We start from the raw sequence: 19,682 nt of genomic DNA on the forward strand, positions 1-19,682 counted from the left end.
CACTACAGCATATTTTCTTGTCTGCCCAGTAAAGGCCTCACAAAGCTCCCCTGGCATCAGTAGTCATGTCACATCACCTGTGTGGATTTAATCTGGGAGGGAATGGGCCATCAAATAAACAGGCAGTGAGAAAGGATTAACTGGTGATATGTGTTTTATGCTCATCAGCATGTTCACAGACATGAAACAGGACAGAAAGAGAGACTTTAAAACTGTACAAAATATGCGTGAAGCCAAAATACATTGCTACCTCAAAGTATCCAGAAGTTGTTTATAATGAGAGATACCCAATATGATTTAAGAGGAAAGAGTGTGTTAGGAAACCAAAGGTGAGGATTTATGTTAAAAATATATGTCAGAGCTAGTGCCTGAAAACATGCAGCACACTTTGCAAGTTTAAAACATGATTACAAACAATATATTTAACAACTTTATGAGTAATAACCAGTATTTTGGCATTAATATGGAATGGTCAGTGTAGCTGCAGATTACTGAGATTCCTAATGCCTTAGATGCCTTAAGAAAGGTACAGACAGAAATACACCTAATAATTTCAAGTGCAGACATGAGTTTTAACAAAGTCTATAAGAAATATACTTTTACATGGCACAAGGCCATGTAGCAAGCAGAAGTAACTTCCTTACATTATCTACATAATGAAACACGTATCACAGTGGAAAGGTACACCTGCAGTCAGTGATCACTATGATGCAAACACCTAGCAACAAAAAAGTCATACTTTCAAAAACGCATTGGAACAAGTTGCATTCCTTTTGAAACGTAAATCAGAAAGGGTTGGGTCAAAGTACAAAGGTGGTAAACACTTTTCCCCAAACTTATGATTCAAGTGGGTTTACAATCCGCTGCACGCCTGCCTGCATTTTAAAGACCCCACTGCATGCAAAAATGTATTTTCTTTATGTTTATGTCCCCTAAAATGTCTGACCTTGATTATGCTAACTAATATCTGTGCAAAGTTTGTCACTAGAGAGGTGTCACCCTCACTGAAGGTGGAGGTGTGCGTGCACGTCCCTAACATCTGAGATTCAGACGTCCCCTTAGTCAGCTAGATTTGGTACGTCACAAATCTCGAGTGTTTTATTTTCAAAAAACACAAGACCAACTCAATATGCCTGCTTCACATGAACAATTTTAGTGTAACTAGTAGATTCACCGAATTTTTTTTTTTTTTTTTTTTTTTTTACATGGATAGATTATCAACACTGTTAGTGAACAGAGATGTTTTTTAGGGGTTTAATAAATGGCCAGACGGGGACTATAAGGACTTGTTTGCATATTCAGATTGCGTGGGCCTTTTCTGTGATATTCCTTGTGGTAGAGAAACAACTGGTGACTGCCCCACATGATATGCCCATTTTATTGCACCAGCTGCTCGATGCATCTCTCGGCAATAGTGGGCAAGCTAGCTAAACAAATAGAGACTTGGCCACCAAGGTTAACCCTTTGCCTTTTGGCTAGCCTCCTCTTGAAACCTTAGTTGACAGTGAAAGTCTGCAAGATGTCTTCAGTGGCTGTGTGCCTGTTGACAGTGTGTCTGTGCTGGCGGTTAATGGGGCCAGCAGGGCCAGTGGTCTCTGGTTTCACTGAGCTAAGAGGGCACAGCTGCAGCCACCAACACTGAAACCCTCCCCACCCAAAGACAACTGTGCTGCTGCACAAACAAGGGCGATGGTGTGTGTGTATGTGTGTATGTGTGTGTGTGTGTGTGTGTGTGTGTGTGTGTGTGTGTGTGTGTGTGTGTGTGTGTAAGACTGCTAGACACACAACCCCTAATGGAGCGGATTAGGCTGGGCTGCACAGCTTTGATACACTGTTCCAAGCGGCCCACTATCGACGCCTCCTTGTCCATTCACAAAGGGCTGCCAGGAACCAAGACCTGGCGTCTGAAGTTCCTCCAAGACCAGACAAAGGCTGCACTGAGGCCACGTCAGAAATATTTATTTGCCAATGAACACAGGCTTCTTTGGCAGCTCTTGCCAATTCTGGGATTAAGTCCAAAGTTAGCTAAGAAGACCTACAAGGCACAGACAAAAATTAGCAATCAAAGGTAGCCAATCATGCTTTTACATAAAAAAGAAAAAAGAAAAAAACAGTACATCAGAAACTACTGGTAATCATGTTGGTGTACCACAGGGATCCTTTTTGGGTCCTCCTTTATTTAGTTTATATTGACAAATCACTTGAAATTAGCTCACCAGACTGTCACCAGATGATGATACCATACTTTGTTTATGCCAAAAAATAAGGAGCAAGCTACACAAAAACTCATGTATGCTATGCATAGTGCTTCCAACTTGCTATTAAACACTTGCGGTGTTAGCCTAGCTAACCTGTTGTTAGCCTAGCCCTAGGCTGACTTCCTAGAATAATAATAAAGCTAGGGTACTTCTAACAAACAGGCTGAGGGTCCTCTCTCACGGGCTAGTTTATAAATTTAACTTTTGCCAGATCCCATCAGCAAAATATAAAAACCATCTTCTCATCTCAGGAATTTCTTGAGTACACAATGTTGCTCTGCTTTGAGTGTTTTTAGTTTTAAGTTATTTAAAACAATGTTGATAAATGGTTTATAACTTTTGTCATCTGTCTTCACATGTTTGCCAGTGTTAACTAATATGCTATGATCTCTGGCATAGTCTGGTCACATCAACAACATTTGTCCCACCCTAACTGCGCTGATTGGCCTGGTTAGCTTTTAAACCAAGTAATTCCACTTGAATTGGGCAACACCTGACCAGTATGATTCACTAGATTTTTTTTTTAAAAAAAAGTGAATGTGCAATTCACATCTTGTACCAGGCTTACAGTCTTATCTTGGACAATGAAGTGGCAAAAGCATTTAAATGGCTTCAAAATTTTTCAGTTCAGCCCTGACTGGCTGGGTACGAGAAAACACAGCTGCTGTGTGTATGTGAGCACTACTGTGTCTTGTCATGTTGTCTACGTTTGTCTTTCACCTGGCAGAGTCAGCTGTTATCGTCTCTCCTGCAGTGCAAGCTTTCACTGGGGAAATGCCTCACAGTAGGTGTGATCCTACAATGTCAACAAAGCTCAAAACAGAAATAGAATTACATAAATGCCACTGCACTCAAAAAGACAAAACATAACATCACAAGTATGTCATTCATATCCCATGATAAAATGTTTTTTGTTTTTTTTTTCTTGGCACTGCTGCACTGCTTTGGTGAGACTGCAAGCGAAGCTTTTTCTCATGAAATCATTATTCTCATGATGAGACAATGACATGCACATGCAGGCTGGCATTGTGATTCCCCAAAGATCAACTTTAGCACGTTTTCATTGCTGGAAGTGCAAAGAAAGGCCCCTGTATACATGCAGATTGACAAATACTGTTTTTTGCTCACACACCATGTGTTCAGGGCCTTTTCTGACCGATTTGTTCATTGATTAGGTGGCTATTCGATCAGGGATGTACTTAGTGAAGATTTACCACATTTTATATGTTGGCCTATACATTTTTATATTGTAAATTACAGCTGTGCCAAAAAAAAGATACAGATGGGGATCTTGATAATATTTTTCTCATTTCTCTCACTGATACTCACTGTTTATGCAGTTCATTATTTCTGCCAGCAGAGCAAGATGCGGATTATGTTTTAGGGATTAAATTCAGAATTCTAAGGACAATGGTCAGATAGAATCTCTGTGCGTGTGTGTGTGTGTGTGTGTGTGTGTGTGTGCGTGCGTGTACTAATCCTCTTCCGTGTGTTTGTTTGTTTGTTTAAACCAGGTGTAAGCAACCATGTGCCATGGAGAGCCAAAAACTCCACCAGGTGATTTCACTGATCACCTCACTTTCAAGCAGAGAGAGGGGACTAATCAGTGAAATCAGCTGGTGGAGTTTTTGGTTGGGATGAAAACCTGCAGCCTCTCTGCTCTCCATGGCACATGGTTGCCTACCCCTGGTTTAACAAGATATCTAATAAAGTTATGAACAGATCTGCATGAAACTTAGAGTAGAAGCGAAGCCATTTCTGTAGAGTACTGCAATGTATTGTGATACAACTCATATCAGGACCCATGTATTGTGATTGCATTGTATCACAAGGTTCTTGCCAATACCTGTTCTTAATATGAAGCAACTGACTATCAAACAGACATACACTCCATGATTTGAGAATAGGATCTTTTACGAATGAAAGCATGAATTTATGTGCATGTATTTTTTGACAGAACAAAACAAACATGCAACTTTCAATTGCAGATGGCTCTCCAATCATTACACCACTAATCTCTCCAAAGTATGCAACAATAAGTGTCATCAGAAGTATTTACCAAACTTGAAAAAGTAACTTTGGGCAGCAGGTTGTGATCTGAGGCCACCTAATAATAGAAGGAAGTCCAAAGTACTGAGAACAGCATATTATGTACTGAGCCAAACAAGTCCCTGAAATCTGTTTTTGTGGTGGCACCTACTGCTCTTACTGCGGAAAAGTGTGTGTGTGTGTGTGTGTGTGTGTGTGTGTGTGTGTGTGTGTGTGTGTGTGTGTGTGATGTTGACAGCTGCAACTTATTAGCCACATTAAAGTCTTTCAGGCACTGTTTGTTAAAAAAAAAACTCCCTCCAAGGAGTTCCTTACTACTCTTAACAAGAACAGGTGGCACATTCAGAAAAGCTGTATACTGCACTGGAATGACAAGTGTCCATGCACAGAATAGAAATGACAGATTTACAACAAACAATAAAAGTCCACACTTGAAGACTGCAAAAAGGGGGAGCCTTGTATCTACAATGTCTCAAAAATCTGCGCCTTGAAAGATGCGAGCGTTTGATGAAAAGACGCCACAGGTCTCATGATTCAAACCGAGGCCTTCACACACACGTTTGATGAACTGCAACACAGCATCATCATTGTCCTGTTGTTTTGCAAGAGAAAACTTTCATTTAACATAATGTATTACACATATTCACTGTGGTGGGACACTGGGATTACAGATAAACAAGAAGTCCTACAAATGTGGAACAAATTATAGGAACCAGGACAAACAGGACAAGGCAAAGAGTATGTGAAGTTACTTTCATTGCAAATTTGGGTTAGGGTTCACTGAGATCATCCAGCTTCCTGAGGCTGTCTTGATATTGTGATTGTTTTTGTGTATTTTCAGACTGCACATATTCCCTCATTATGTTCTCTGTCTACGCTCATTATTCTACACGTCCTGCAGGCATGCCATGACTCATATTTTCATACTTTTTGCGTATCTTCTTGAGTAGTAATTGGCATCTAGGCTTCTATACTGTCATTTGTTTTATCTATCAGTCATGAAATCAGATTTTATTCATATAGCTCATTTTGTGAGCTTGTCACAGTTCTACATGGTGGAACAACAAAGTAAATAAAAAACAATGAAAATGACATAGTTTTATTTTGATCATACTTAAAATCTATAACCTTTTCTTCTTTGCCGTATTCTGTTACTGCTCTATTCTGTTGCTGCAGTGGATTAATTAAGTTTTATGTAGTCTCCTCTAATCTAATCTAATTCTGCATGCATGATGATGGGCCTTGATGACTGAAAAGGAGTTATTCATGTCCAGTTTTGTGTTTATGAGTGATTTCGGTGCACAGAATCTTGCATGTCTTCGTCCATATAAAGTTGATTGGCTCAAAAATACACACGCGTATCCTCTGAATACGCGTGTGAATTATTAAGTACAACCTCTGATCCCTTTGCAGATGTAATTTTCAGAAAATCTAAAAATACTTGATAATACTCACTCTGAACTGTCAAACATTCAGAATACAGAATTGCCACAATTTTGCATATCATGTGGTTAGAGCACCTTTGAATGGAGAATACAGTAGTGAAGCTGCTCATGTCTGTCATCTACCCAATCTAATTAAAAAAAAAAAAAAAAAATGTTGTTCCTTGTTGGAAATTTACAATACCAAATCTCCAGTGTCCAAGTTCAAGTGAATGCAGCATGGTGTGTGGAAACCTGCGGACAAATGACACTACATGTTTTCTGTCTCAGCACTCAATGGCCTTGGCTGCTCTTTCTCTCTACATAGACTTTGCATGAATGGATACAGCCACCCTTTTCAAACCTGTTAGCCCCGGGCTAAGATGTCCATTAGCCCTGACTGAGCTGGCTTTTCACACCTGCAGCTCCGAATGTGGGATATCCCTCCTCTTTACACGGCAATAACCGAACCCCGCTCCAGAGCAGGGCATCCCTGATTTCCTGGGATATCTGGGATATATAAGCTGATGTGAAACTGATTGTTGTAAAATGTTGTCAGTTTCAGAGTATTTCCACTATATTCTGCTATATGGTATTGTGTTTTAGCCAGTTTTAGCACCTTGTGTCACCCCCCAAAGTGGGCCTAAGGTATGTCTTGTTTGTCTATATACGTATATGTATATGCACACACACACACACACACACACAAATACAGCCTGGAGTGTATAGCCTAGAGTTTGTGCTGCTTTTCTAGTCACTTCGCACATTCCAGCCTTATCAAAAGTGTCTCAAGCTTGCAAACATTAAACTAAAGATATTGTTTTCCACTTTCATGCTGTTACTACATATCAGTGTCACACAGACCATATCATAGGACCCTACCACTAAATATAACAGATTTTTCCCTCCCCCCTATTTTAGATTGTTACCTGGACATATTTGATTTTGAATTAGTGTGTTAAAGCATGTGATTTGCCTTTGCATGCGCCATATTTGTAAAAATGTAGGATTCATTCACTCTGCGGCAATGCCATAGCCAGTTCTAAAAGTTATTCTCTTCAAAGTCAATGAGGAGTTGATGTAGAGCAATGTTGGAGAGAGGCGCTCTACCAGCACATCATGCAAAACAATCTTCAACATATTTTCCCAGAGGCTGTCTATGTAACTCCTGTGCAGCTCCTCATCACCACTCCAGTGACGTCACTCTCATCACACATGACTCCCCATCCCTGCTTCTTTTATTCCCCATAAAGAGCTTCTAGCTCATTCCAGCTCTCCAACAGTCACGTCAATGAGCCCTGATCTTTGCCCTCCTTGTCTTTGGGTGCTTGTAATTTTCTGATGACATAGCAAATGAAACTAATTCTACTGTTGCTCTTAAAGGACCACACCAGTGATTTTGAATGTTTGGCCCATTCACTACAATTTAGCCGCTTTTACATCACAACAAACCATTCTGCAAATTATGTGGAGCTTTCACAACATATAAACAAAATCACTCCATTTTCAAATTTGACTTTTTGGTTGAAACACCCACCTTATAATGTTCTGCTATGGGGGCTAACAAAGTCATCACCAATCAGAAACCACAGAACGGATAATTGGCTGTGGAAAGCAAACGTTTCCCCGGGGACTATTTTCTGGCGGAAGGAACGTTTCACTCTGCCCAATTTCATGTCACCAAAACACAACAGTGCTGCTGCTTTGAGGAAAACTGATGTGGATGACTTTATTACAGTGATGGAACACTGGTATGAAGAAAGTTTGAAGTCTCTGAGAGTTCATTTTCATATTGTAGTGGAATGAATGGAAACCTATGGCTGGATAAAAGGGAGGAAACATGATATGGGAGTTCTAAAATATGACCGCTTGCTTTCTGAAAAGATTAGCAGAAACATTAAGTTTGCACACTTTGTCGATATTACACTGAATATGCAAAATCACTGGGATGGTCCTTTAAAAGTCACTGTGAATAGCAGCAGCAAATATATGCCAGACAGCTGGATCAGAAAAACACTTTTCAGTACTGAGAAGGATCAAGAGCTTCCTGAGCAACACCATGACTCAGAGTAGATGGGATCAATGAGGTCAGTATGCATTTGCCATGCTCTACATAGAGTAAAGGGGAAGACTGCCAAGGACAGAGCCCTCCCAAAAATCTGCATAACGTGGTTAGAGGCAGTGCCCAGCAGCACAAGTTGTCCACAGGAAGCAGACTGACTCTGACTGTAAGCCATGCTCAGAAATGGACATTTAACAATGCCATTTGGCAAGATTGCCTCAGTTTTTATAGTGTGGACATCAGATTTAAATGAATCAATCTCTTCTTATAGCAATAGAAAATAAGATGCACTACCCACTGGCACTCACGATCCATGTCTTAGCTTTCCCAGCACCATTAGAGAGGGTTTTACAGGACCATTGACACAAATGAAAACATGGAAGCATTCTGCCGACAAACAAATCAACCGAAATTTTTTTTATCCCTCTCATTATGTAATTGTAACCCCTTACTTATGATGAGACATAATGTTTTTATTGCTCATAACTGGGAAGGTAAATGACTCCCCACAACAACCAAAACTAGTGCAATAATGAGACGGACTTTGTAAAGGGATTACTGTGCTTTAGTGCTGTCTCTCTGTGAACTCTTCCCATTTGGGGTGTTTACATCCATCATTACATCATTACTTTCACTGATTACAAGCTGGGATTTTAAGCTGGAAAAGACCTATTTCTGCTAAATGGATCACACTCATTTTACAGGACTTTGAAATGGTCTCATACTTGTAAGACATGCCATTCGCTGGCTATGACATAGCGGGCAGCCACAAATCCTGTGCAGAGATTTTAATCACTATTAGACAATTGGATGATTCCCACATGATTGGAGCACTGATGTGTTCATTAGAGCTGCGAGGAGGTGGAGGGATGATTGACGACATCATAGGGATTTTAAGTCAGGTTGATTTGTGTCAGGTGGGTGGACATTATACTTGCATCTATTTGATTGTATGTCAACATAAAATGAACAATATCTGATTGAGTGGTTCAGTACAGACTATAAAAGCCTTACTTCCACTTGGACTCTCAAACACCGAACAAAAATTTAAACATGAAAAAGGTTTCGGTTCCCTGTTTCATGAGCTAAAACGACATCCCCCATCATTTTCCACCAAGTTTATTCCTCTCGAATCTCTAGTGCCTTGCTGTACCAAATGGGCCAGGGAACCACAAATCTCCCATTCAGACACTAAAACGGAAAAGAAGCTCTTCAGCAGGACCTTTGTGCTCGCTTCTTATCCCGAGGCACCAGAGGCAACATTTCCCTCAACAAAAATAGTTGTGCCTTGTGGCGAGGACCAGTTCACTCTGTTTGGTGGCGTCCCAGACATTTGGGGTAACTTGGCGGGAGCCTTGCTATTCAGAGACTGTGAAAGATGAATCAGAGCGATAACACACAAAGTGGTGAACAGACATCACAGACACACAGGTACATGTATTCAAACTGCACACACATACACACTCACACACTCACACTCTCTCTCTCTCTCTCACACACACACACACACACAAACAAAGCGCTGTTCTCAATTGCATGAATGGCCCAGAATAGAAGTGGTATTATGCCACTGCAGGCAACAACTAAGGATGAAATGGGAAACAGGGAGGCTTGTGCATTAAACGTGGGGAGATTCCTAGATTAGCTTTGTTTTTTTTTTCCTGCGAAGGAATAACAAACTTTGAATTTGAATGCTGGCAAAGCTCTACACCGCCAAATGTCCAGCTGCTCACTGCATGACTGGAATAAGACAAATCATGTAAAAACAAAACAAAACAAAACAAAACAAAAAAATGTATATATATATAAATATATATATATATATATATATAGGCTATATATATTAAGGCTCATAAAAGTTGTTAGGAGACTTCTGTAGTCTTCAAATTGGACAGACAACATGTGAGAGTCGTGTTTGGACGGCTAATCAACCGTATTAACACAGTCAAGTCACAGTAAACAATTTCCATGAGCCTTTGGTGACTTTGTTGAACACTTGTTTTTGTCTATTGCGAAACTCCTTTGCGCATCCCTTGGTCGTTTGCGCTGTCAGGCGTGCAGGCTGATCAGTAGCCTGCGTTTGCAACTTCCACACCTCTGCTGTAAAATATGTACAGCACGTACATATTGTTGAATGTAGGGGCGGGGGGGGGGGGGCAGTGGGCACTTACCTTTTCTATAAGAAAATGACGATTGTGCCTTGGCTCATGGATCCGTCCTTTGGTGCGCTCCGCAAAACTGGATAATCTCCGAAATGCAGCCTCATTAAACAAGTTAGGTTGTTCAAATAACGCAAAGCGGCAGAATATTCCTCCAGAAAAAGGTGGTGATGTCAGGTCATTTGAGTAGCTGTGTCTTGTGCTGCTGGAAGTCCGTCAGAGGACAGCGTAAATCACGACCCGTCCCGCTCGGCGCCTCCTCGACAGTAAGAAACTTTCTCCATCCTGAAATGTGCTCGCTGCGCTGCGGGCGTGACGCAGCGGCCGCCCGGCCAATGAGGCGCACAGGGGAGATCAAAGCCCCAGAGGCAAACTCATAATGGTAACGGACCAGTTTAACCCACTCGATTAACAAAGGACTGATGTTTAATCATTATTTCCTTTATTAACAAGAACACAGTGAGGATCAAAGCTGCCAGACATCACCTTGTAGCTGATGATGACTCTTATGAAGGTTTATTTTGGCGTTGGGATGGAGTTTGTCACACCCGTACTCTTCTTCTGTGTGAGCAGGGCCGTAGCGGACACCTGGGGTGGCGAGGGGACCTGCCCCCCTCACCTTGTTTTTGGGGATTTTGAACCATTGAATCAGAATTGGCTCTCCCATAGAACCACTGTGAAGAACTATTTTATTTTTCCTTTCAGAGATGAGAATTACAATAAAATGTATGCTACTTAAAAAAAGAAAGAAAAAAAGTCAGTAGAAATTAGCTTCTACTTTCAAGTACAATTTCTCTTGAATTGTTTGAAGCACATTTGAACCATTTAAAGAAATGTTGTTTTTTTTTTTTTTTTGTTTGTTTTGTTTTGTTTTTGTTTTTGTTTTTGTTTTTTTTTTAAAATGTGGTCAAGATGTTCTTTGTGGAACCAGAAAAGGTTCTCCTATGGCATCACTCTGAAGTACCACATTCGGTACCAACTGGCACCTTTATTTTTTTGTGTGTAGTGAGGTTAATAGCTAGAAGTTAATAGCTAATTATTGTCCTATTGCCTGTTCACCAAAATTTATATTTTCTATTGAGCCATTAGCCTATATTACTACTGCTGCCCTAATTGTGAAGTTGTTTTCCACTCATATAAAAAGGTTCACAGAGCTGTCCGAACTACATGCAAGTATACTCTCAACATTATGCCATAAAAACAGTGGGTATATAATAATAATAATAATAATAATAATAATAATAATAATAATAATTAAGGCTGTTGATTGCTTTTCACTAACACAAATTCGAATATAATTGATCATTTCTTGATATCTTCAACATAGATTACCTGATTCCATTAAAGCGCAAAAACACCAGATAGGTTATTACTGTCATACACTGCAGATTCAACAGATTGAATCAAGTCAAGCCACAAGACAGGGTTCCATCAAAGTAGATATATGATCATTTATTGCAGTTAAAATTATACATATAGCATTTTCAATAAGTTCATGCTTCTGTTTCTCTGTATGCAGACCTGTATGTTCTTCATGGAAAGTGCAGAGGTTGATGCATTAATTGGAGCTAATCTCACACTGCCTATATAAATGAATCAGCTTCAGTAATGAAAAAAATCAGTCATCAGTGTATAATATAAGCTATATATTTATGGCTATTCGAATGTCAGCAAAGTTGCAGATTACAACTTCTCCGATGGACAAAAATAAAATTATAACAAAAAGAATAAGAACTTATTCAGTTCCTGGGGGAGCACAATATATTTGACACTCTTCAGTTTGTTTGTTTTTTCATTGTCACTAAATGAGCCAGTTACCAGCCACAACCACAGAGCGCTATTTTAACCTGCTATAACCACGTATCACCACCAGAGGTCAGTGTTGCTCACACGTAGTGTAATGTGTCACTTGCTGGTGAGAGATAATCTGTGATGTTTGACTGCCTCCTTTTGTTTTGAAAATTAATTCAGTATAAGACAAATTATTTGTATCAGTCTATGACTGAAGAGAAGAACCACATCTGTCTTTCCTCATGATTATATCATCACACGTTTTATAATGTGATTATCTTTGTCTGCTGACAGTTTCTGACAGTCTAACAAAAATGACAAATGAAAACAACAATGATATAAAAGACAGCTTAAAGGTCTTCTAAAATAAGCCATCCAGGAGCAAATTTTAACAATTGTAACCAATACAAATATAAAATGTCAACAATGGCATATGTATAAAACAAAATAGATTTTTTTTTTTTTTTTGTATGTATGCCTCACATTCCAAAACTGATGCCAGGTGCCAGGCTGCCCATCAGGAATGGTTAGGGGTTCAACATGCTCTCTGGAGGAGCTGAGGAATGAACCAGGAACCGTCTTTTTATTTATTTATTTTCTGGCATTTCTGATTTATTTGACAGTCACAGTAAAGAGAGACAGGAAAGGCAGGGGAGAAAGGAGGGACAACATCAAATTTATTGTTATGTTTCTTGGGAATCTGATGTCAACTTTTCCAGGCCAAGAACACAATCGGTGGCTTCATCACCATCAGGTCCTTGATCAGCTACAAAACTGTGGTCAATATACAAAACAACTGATCATACTTTCCATGTGGCGTCCTGTTTGTTTCTAGAGAACGACCCCAGTTATTTTAGGCAGCACTTCAGGGTCGTGGTCAGTGGTGCTTAAGAAACTGTTCCTACATGTCATCATTTAAAAAAGCTCTGTACTCTGTTATCCAGAAAAGAGAGCATGCATGTAGTTTCCCACAACCCACCTGTTTCTTTACAGGACCTAATGTCTAAAAATCACTGCTCTAAACTGGTGTGAATGTGTGTGTGTGTGGCTGTGTTTGTTGCTCTGTGTGTTAGTTATAGTACCCTTGTCTAATTGAACTGTTGCTCCTCTGATGTCCAGGATATATTTATTAAAAGTTTAGAAGGGCCACAGTGTACTGTATGTGACTGTCCAAAATGAAAAAATTACAATAAAAAAAAAATGACTGACTATATCCGAGGCTGCTGCTGTGAGGCTACCTGACCATGCACGTCTACTTGGTCAAAAGACATTTACTGTTAGTTTAAAACAGTCAACTTGAATCGAAGTAAACCTTTATTGGAGTTTCCTGGGTGTCAAGGTGCATCGTCATTTTGAAAATGCTGTGTGTTGCCGAGTGTTTCTAAGTTTGTTTTTGTTGTTTGTTTTTTATCTGGTGTGTTTATATTTGATTTCTTTGCTAAATATGTGAAATCTGTGTGAAATATGGCTTGTCTTTGTGGAAACTATGACTGTGTGTTTCATAATATAATTTAACCCTCTATGGCATGGTGTTGCCCTCAGGCAACAAACCACTATTTTGGCCCATACACAACCCCTTTAAATTTTTTAAAGAAAAACATAACATTAAAAGTCTGAGGACAAGTCTGTGACCAATCAAATTTGAGGTGGGTCTTCAGCGTCTTCATGGCTGGATGACTGAGAATCTACACAGAGACCAGCCCTGAGTTCCAATACCTATACTACCGTACTATTTAGTATGCAAGAAAAAAAATTAGTATGTCCCAATACATAGTATGTCAGATGCAGTATGCCAAGAGTACCAGGATGTTCTTCTACATCCGGTCAGATTTCGCAGTATGCATGTCAGCATGCTGCTCTGGCCATTCTGACCCACAATCCTTTGCGCAGCGGAAGTTACGTGGCACTGACTGAGCTGCGTGTACAAGCCACGCCCACATCTGGAAGACAACAAGACACGCACATTACACTCACCTGGCTCAGTGACAGCAGAAGCGGCAGAAAGACAAAAGATAAGAAATATGACAGACGACAGCGCATTCAAGTGTAAATGTGGCGCTTTGGATGGTGCCGTAAGTGAGCAAGAGGGTCGGAGTTTAGGGATGACGTATATAGTGTGTCCCAAAAGTATGCATACGCATGCATACTGCATACTACACTACATACTTTGTAAGGGCAGCTGCAGTACATACTAAAAGTAAAAAGTAGAAGTATGCAATTTGGAACGGAGCCCTATTCTGCCCTATTTTGTGCTTCCTAGTTTCCTTTGAAAACAGATGGCCTGTCTGATGACATTGAGTCTGTGGATGAAGAGGAAGACGAAAACAAAGATGATGTATCAAAAGAAAATGTTCGCTGTTGTTGAAATAAAACTTGTTGAAATTGTTGCTGTTGTTGAAATAAAACTTCTTCTAATGTATTTATTGCTTGTTTGTTCCTCATTCCACTTATTACATAATGTAGAAAACCTTGGCGTTTTAGTACCCTGATAGCATGTTGTTGCCCTGAGGCAACAAACCAAAATCTGGTGGGGGGTGGGGGTGGGGCACATTTTATGATTGATATATTATCAGGGACCCCCAAGCTCCCAAAAACTAGGCTGAAATATTATTTTCCTCCTAAAATAAAAATTCATGCCATAGAGGGTTAAATATATGCAAAATATTTAAGCGCGAGTGTGAAATATATGCAAAATGCAATAAAAATTTTGTTAGAAGAAGAAGTCATCCTACTTTTCCAGCCCCATTGTCGTTAATCATAATAACCCCAGATTGCTTTTTAACTAGTTCTAACTAGTCTAATGCTGCAGCCAGACTAATCACTAAATAAACTGAAGACATATCCCTATTTCAGCTACTTTCTTCTTCCTTTTCTCCTCCTTCTCCTTCCTCTTCGTCTGCTTTTGACCACACTCCAGTTCACAAGGTGGCGGTAATGCATCTGAAGCTGTTTGCCAAACGCCAAACACACCAGAAGAAGAATGTCTGCTCTTGTGGCCCCTCCTCTTCCGTTGTTTTTCTTCCGGGTTCATCATCGCAGCTGGAGGTGAGCCATGCTGTGAGAGTGTCTGTTCAGCTCTGACCCGCATCACACCGACTCTTCACCTGTGGCTGCTGTTCTCACAGGTGAGACGCTCATGGCTCATAACTCAAGTAGAAGTACTGTTACTCTGCTGATGTTTCACTGCAGTACAAGGAGAAGTTCTGCTGTAAAAATCTACTGAAGTGAAAGTAAAGAGCAGCTCATGTAACTGGGTGTAAAGGTTAGTGAGTCACGTTTTCAGACCAGTAACTGTGTCAGCTGTGATCTTGATGCAGTTAGAAAAGGATTCGAGCTAAATTTTTTAAAGGTGCATTCTGCAAAACTGCCGAGGGTAGATTGAAGTGAGGACCCTGTAGACTCAACTGGCAGATGTGGACTAAGCACATAATGATTCTGGTTGAGTCTACATGGTTCGGACTCACTGATATTTCCCCCTGTTTTTCAGCATTTATTCCACATTTTTACCAGTTGAGTCCAAACGGTCCCCATCTGCAGTTTTTCATGTTGCAGCTTTTATTTTGAAATTTGCAAACGACAAAAAGTAGAGCCAATAAAGCAGAAGCAAATACCTCTTCTCATATTAGCTGACTGAGCTTTTATTATTTTATTATTATTATTATTATTGTGAAAGGTTCCACAATCTGTCACTGATTTGCTCTCTGTAATCGATGCGATTTAAAATGTAGTGAAGTCCCAGAGTTAATGGTGATGGTGATCAGTGAAAAGTAGCTATAGTATTAAAATAATAATAATAATACTGTTCTAATAATACTTTTCTAATAATAATAATAATAATAATAATAATATAATGATGATGATGATGAACTTAATATGTACACAAAAAGCTTCAAAAAGCAGAATTTACAAAAAATGAATAGAATATACAATACATATTTATATTTATTATATTTATTTATTTATATATATTCATAAACACTCAGCTCCACCAGTCTAATAAAGTTCAGTGCAATAGCTCTGTCATAAATTCTACCTTTAACAAAGTTTGTAATGTCCCGTTTTTGTTTACATTGTGGAGAAAGTGTAAATTTAATTCTATGTTTATTACTGAGGTTGTAGTTTGCAGAGCTCTTGTACTGGAATACATTATATTAGAGGTGTTTCTATTTGTTTGTCCTCCCCTATTTATTTACAATGAGGGGGACAGAATAGTAGAAACACCCCTCAATAAAATGCAGCCCAGTACAACAGCACCACTAACTATGAGCTCAATGCCAAACAGAGAATTGAATGAACACCTCTGTTACTGTGGCAACAAGAAAAGCTGAGCATTATAGGCAGCAGGAAAGTAAACTTTATGGCACAACAGTTGTATTGGATTGTATTAGATTGTACATGTTGACCTAATAAAGTGGCCACTGAGTGCATGTTTATATAGATCTATATATCATATGATTAAGTCAGGTGTGAATAGTGATGGATCTCAGCTGTCCACTTGTGTTCAGATCACCGGGACAAATGTTAAAACCAAGTGTAAACATGCAGGGTCAGATATGATCAGAGTTATTATTGATCATCAACCTGCAAACAGCATCTGTGTTCGATGTAACTGTATTATTGTTGATTCAACATCACCCTGCAAAACCAAATGAATGCAGCCTTATTTTGGGGAGTAAAATGACTTTTTGGCCTAAGAATGGGGTCACTGCCCAAATTACTGAATGAATGCAATCAAAAACACAGATATTTATGCACTGTCGTCATGGTGTCTTTGGTCTCTCTCTCTCTCTTTCTGTGTCTCCTGTGGCTCCTATTTCATTTTAGATAATTCACAGACAATGTTTGCCCTGACACTGAGGAGCTTTCATCACACAAGGAATTCAGCTCTTCCTCTTCAGAGACTCTTCTCGAAGAAGTCACTGCCAACTTTAACACTTTTTACCAAGGTAAAGCTCCCTTTTCATGTGAGTCACAGATCCGTGGTGTGAGTCAGTGCTGTTGTTAGGTGATTCATGTTCATATCAAAGAAACGCTGCAGTTCCTTTGCCAGTGACAGCATCTGTTTCATAAGAGGTGTTATGACAACCCATTCATCATAAAAATACTCTGGGGATTTTTTTATTTAGTAATTTATCCAGTCATTCACTTATTTTTTGGCAGTTTTACCCCTTTTCTTCCAATTTAGTCATATCTGTCTGTGTGCATCACAGTCCTTGTCACTGCCGCCCAGCACTGTTGGTGGTTGAGGGGGCAAACTGCGACCTGACGCCTCTGATAAACATGGAGGTGCATGTTTAAGGCCAGAGTCACACTGGACACAACAGAAGTGTAGAGTGTAATAGTGTAGAATTTAATGTCATAGCCGCAATACACTTCCACAGAAAAGCACATATACAAAAGACAGTGAGGCCGGTCGTGAGAAAACTAGATCAAATTTCCCTTGTGCCACAGCATTTCTGAGGCATTATACACAGCCTTTACAGTGTGTGACACCAGATCAGATTTGATGGGAAATCTCTTGAATTGCTCTACTGCACAAAACAAGAAGAAGGCCTTATTCCTCCACAGAAAAAGAGTTTGAAGTTGAGGCGCCCCGGTGGCTCAACTGGTAGTACATCACATCATGGACATCATATCAAGGCTTTCCTGTCTCTCTCTACTGTCACTATCAATTAAAGCAAAAATGGCAAAAAAAAAAAAATCTTTAAAAAAAAATGTCACTGGCATTTCCAGGTATGGCACATGGTGGAAGGAGTGAAAGATCAATAGAACAAGCATGTTATTTCTAATGCAGATGCAGTGCTGGGCCTGCTGGTGGCGCAAGAGGGAAAGTCATGGGGTCACCATAATTGCCGAGGTTCATCCCCTGTCCAACGTGAATATTTTCACCAAATTTCACGGCAGTGCAAAACCTTCTAGAGATATTGGTGTTCAAAATTAACAGTTTGACCTGTTGGTGGTGCTAGAGTGATGGGGTCACAAAAATGACCAGCTTTCATCCTCAAACCAACATTAGTGTTGTGACAAAATTAATGGAGTTGGAGATTTTTCACTGTAATTTGACAGTTTGGCCTGCAGGTGGTGCTAGAGAGGCAGACAGGAAGCAACAGGGTTCATGGAAATGGAGCCTTGATTTGGACAAACAATAACAACATCAGCGGTGTGAGACAGAAGCTACCGGCCCACCGTCACGTCATTATAACACAGTTTTACCATATATTTTTGTTATATATAGCACCTGTGTATGCATTCCAGGTATAACATGGCTGCTGGTAAAACTCAACATAGTGCATCATTGCAGATATTAGGTTTATTAAGACTTCCACTTTTGAGAATACTGGTTTTCTGAGTGATGAAATTGCTTTTTAATTATATTGTTTTTGGTGTTGAAGAAGAGTAACAACTCCCTCCAGAACTGGATATGTAACAGTGTGTAATGACAACCTGTGACTGTGTCTTTGTCGTTTTATGAAGGACCCATGTCCACTGTGTGATGAAGCCAAAGAAGTTCTTGAGCCATACAAACACAGGGTGAGAATATTGTAATTTGGACTGAAAATGAAGCTCATGTCATTGTAGTACATGGCGAGCAGTGTGTTGTGTAGTGATTCCTCTCTCCTCTTCAGTATATCTTCCAGCAGATAGACATCACCCTGCCAGAGAACAAGGTTTGGTATGACAAATACAAATACGACATCCCTGTCTTCCACCTGAACGGACAGTTCCTGATGAAGCACCGAGTCAACACTTTCCTGCTGGAAAAACAGCTGGCCAAAGCAGAGGACGGATGATGAAGCTTTTCCTTTTGTGTATTTATTTAGATTAGTCACTCAGATTGATGCACATCCAGTCACTGTCCACAGATTGTTAAGTAAAGGTGTGATTTTAGTTTTATTTGAGTTCAGGGGCCTTCCAAGGTTAAACCTACTGCCATTTTTGGGCACATTTCCTTTTGTTTATTTATAGAGATCATTCAAATCAGTGCACCACAAGGCACTTGTACCAACCATTGAGAGATGTTTTATTAAATAAAGGTATGTTTGTTTTTTTTATGCAAGTTTAATTTGATTTCACAGGCTTCAGATGGGTCGGCTGCTGCAGTTTGTTGATATGGTGCACACCTTAGCCAAAGTCCACTGAACTCACAGTTTTCCTGATTGTAATGGAGAGTAAAGAAACACCGTAAATTATTTGTGACATCTATCTGAGATGATAGTTCAGTGACCTATACCTAATAATTTATCACCAAATAATAATACATTGTAAAACCTTAGACAGAAATTCAGTAGATAAAAGGAGGTTTGTAAGTTTTGGTCGGAAATGGAAGAGATGTGTTTTTACTATTAGTGTCATTGTATTGTTATTGTCATTTTTGCCTAAGAAAACCAATATATTTATAATAACAGCTGACATTCACCAATGATAGATATTAGGGCAGACAAGCCTTCATGGGACACTGCAGGTTACCCTTACCTAAAACCAATGCTTTAACGAAAACTGTAATATATAGAGCCTTTATGTCGAACTGGAACAAACTACTTCTCTATTTAACCCAGATTATGAGTAAAACCAGTTATAAAAACAAATTAATAACAGCAGCAACACTGGTAGTATTGTACAGATGAATATATTTATCTCACTATCTGATATTTACTCTTGCTGCTGAGGTGACATTGGGAGAACTTGGGAGAGAGAACTACTTTTTTTTAATCTTTTTTTTTTTTTTTTTTTTTTTTTTTTCCCAATTTATATTTGTTGATTGCCCAAAATATGATGTTTGACTTTTGTCTCTCTCTGTGTGTGGAGCCCCTTGAGGAATGGTTATTATTGCGGTAATAACTGATGGAGATCCTAACATATGTACATATATAAATAAAGGAATGGTTGTTTTTTCTGTTCGTTTCTGTATTTATTGGTTTGTACACAGATTATTACATTTTTT

General features: G+C 39.4%; 2 protein-coding genes across 2 annotated transcripts in view; one reads left to right on the forward strand and one right to left on the reverse strand.

Annotated features, from left to right (window-relative positions):
- megf10 (multiple EGF-like-domains 10) overlaps positions 1-10,087 on the reverse strand; it is a 58,238-nt gene extending 48,151 nt beyond the window's left edge. The window contains exon 1 of the mRNA XM_030065415.1: positions 9,962-10,087. The gene's annotated coding sequence lies outside the window, so the exon portion shown is untranslated. The remainder of the gene's footprint in view (positions 1-9,961) is intronic.
- A 4,645-nt stretch (positions 10,088-14,732) lies between these two features.
- c12h5orf63 (chromosome 12 C5orf63 homolog) lies at positions 14,733-19,634 on the forward strand. Its single transcript, XM_030064622.1, has 4 exons — positions 14,733-14,865; positions 16,565-16,686; positions 18,215-18,271; positions 18,367-19,634. The coding sequence occupies exons 2-4, from the start codon at positions 16,579-16,581 to the stop codon at positions 18,529-18,531; spliced, it is 330 nt and encodes a 109-aa protein (XP_029920482.1). The 5' UTR covers positions 14,733-14,865; positions 16,565-16,578; the 3' UTR covers positions 18,532-19,634.
- Positions 19,635-19,682: the final 48 nt, after the last annotated feature.

Source organism: Myripristis murdjan, chromosome 12 (genome assembly GCF_902150065.1).
Source record: "Myripristis murdjan chromosome 12, fMyrMur1.1, whole genome shotgun sequence".
NCBI lineage: Eukaryota > Metazoa > Chordata > Actinopteri > Holocentriformes > Holocentridae > Myripristis > Myripristis murdjan.

Excerpts from the sequence above, each read along its gene's own strand:
- c12h5orf63 (XM_030064622.1), top strand. The coding sequence starts at position 16,579 with ATGTTTGCCCTGACACTGAGGAGCTTTCATCACACAAGGAATTCAGCT. Across the intron at positions 16,687-18,214 it reads CTTTAACACTTTTTACCAAG|GACCCATGTCCACTGTGTGA; the intron begins GTAAAGCTCCCT and ends CGTTTTATGAAG. Across the intron at positions 18,272-18,366 it reads TTGAGCCATACAAACACAGG|TATATCTTCCAGCAGATAGA; the intron begins GTGAGAATATTG and ends TCTCCTCTTCAG.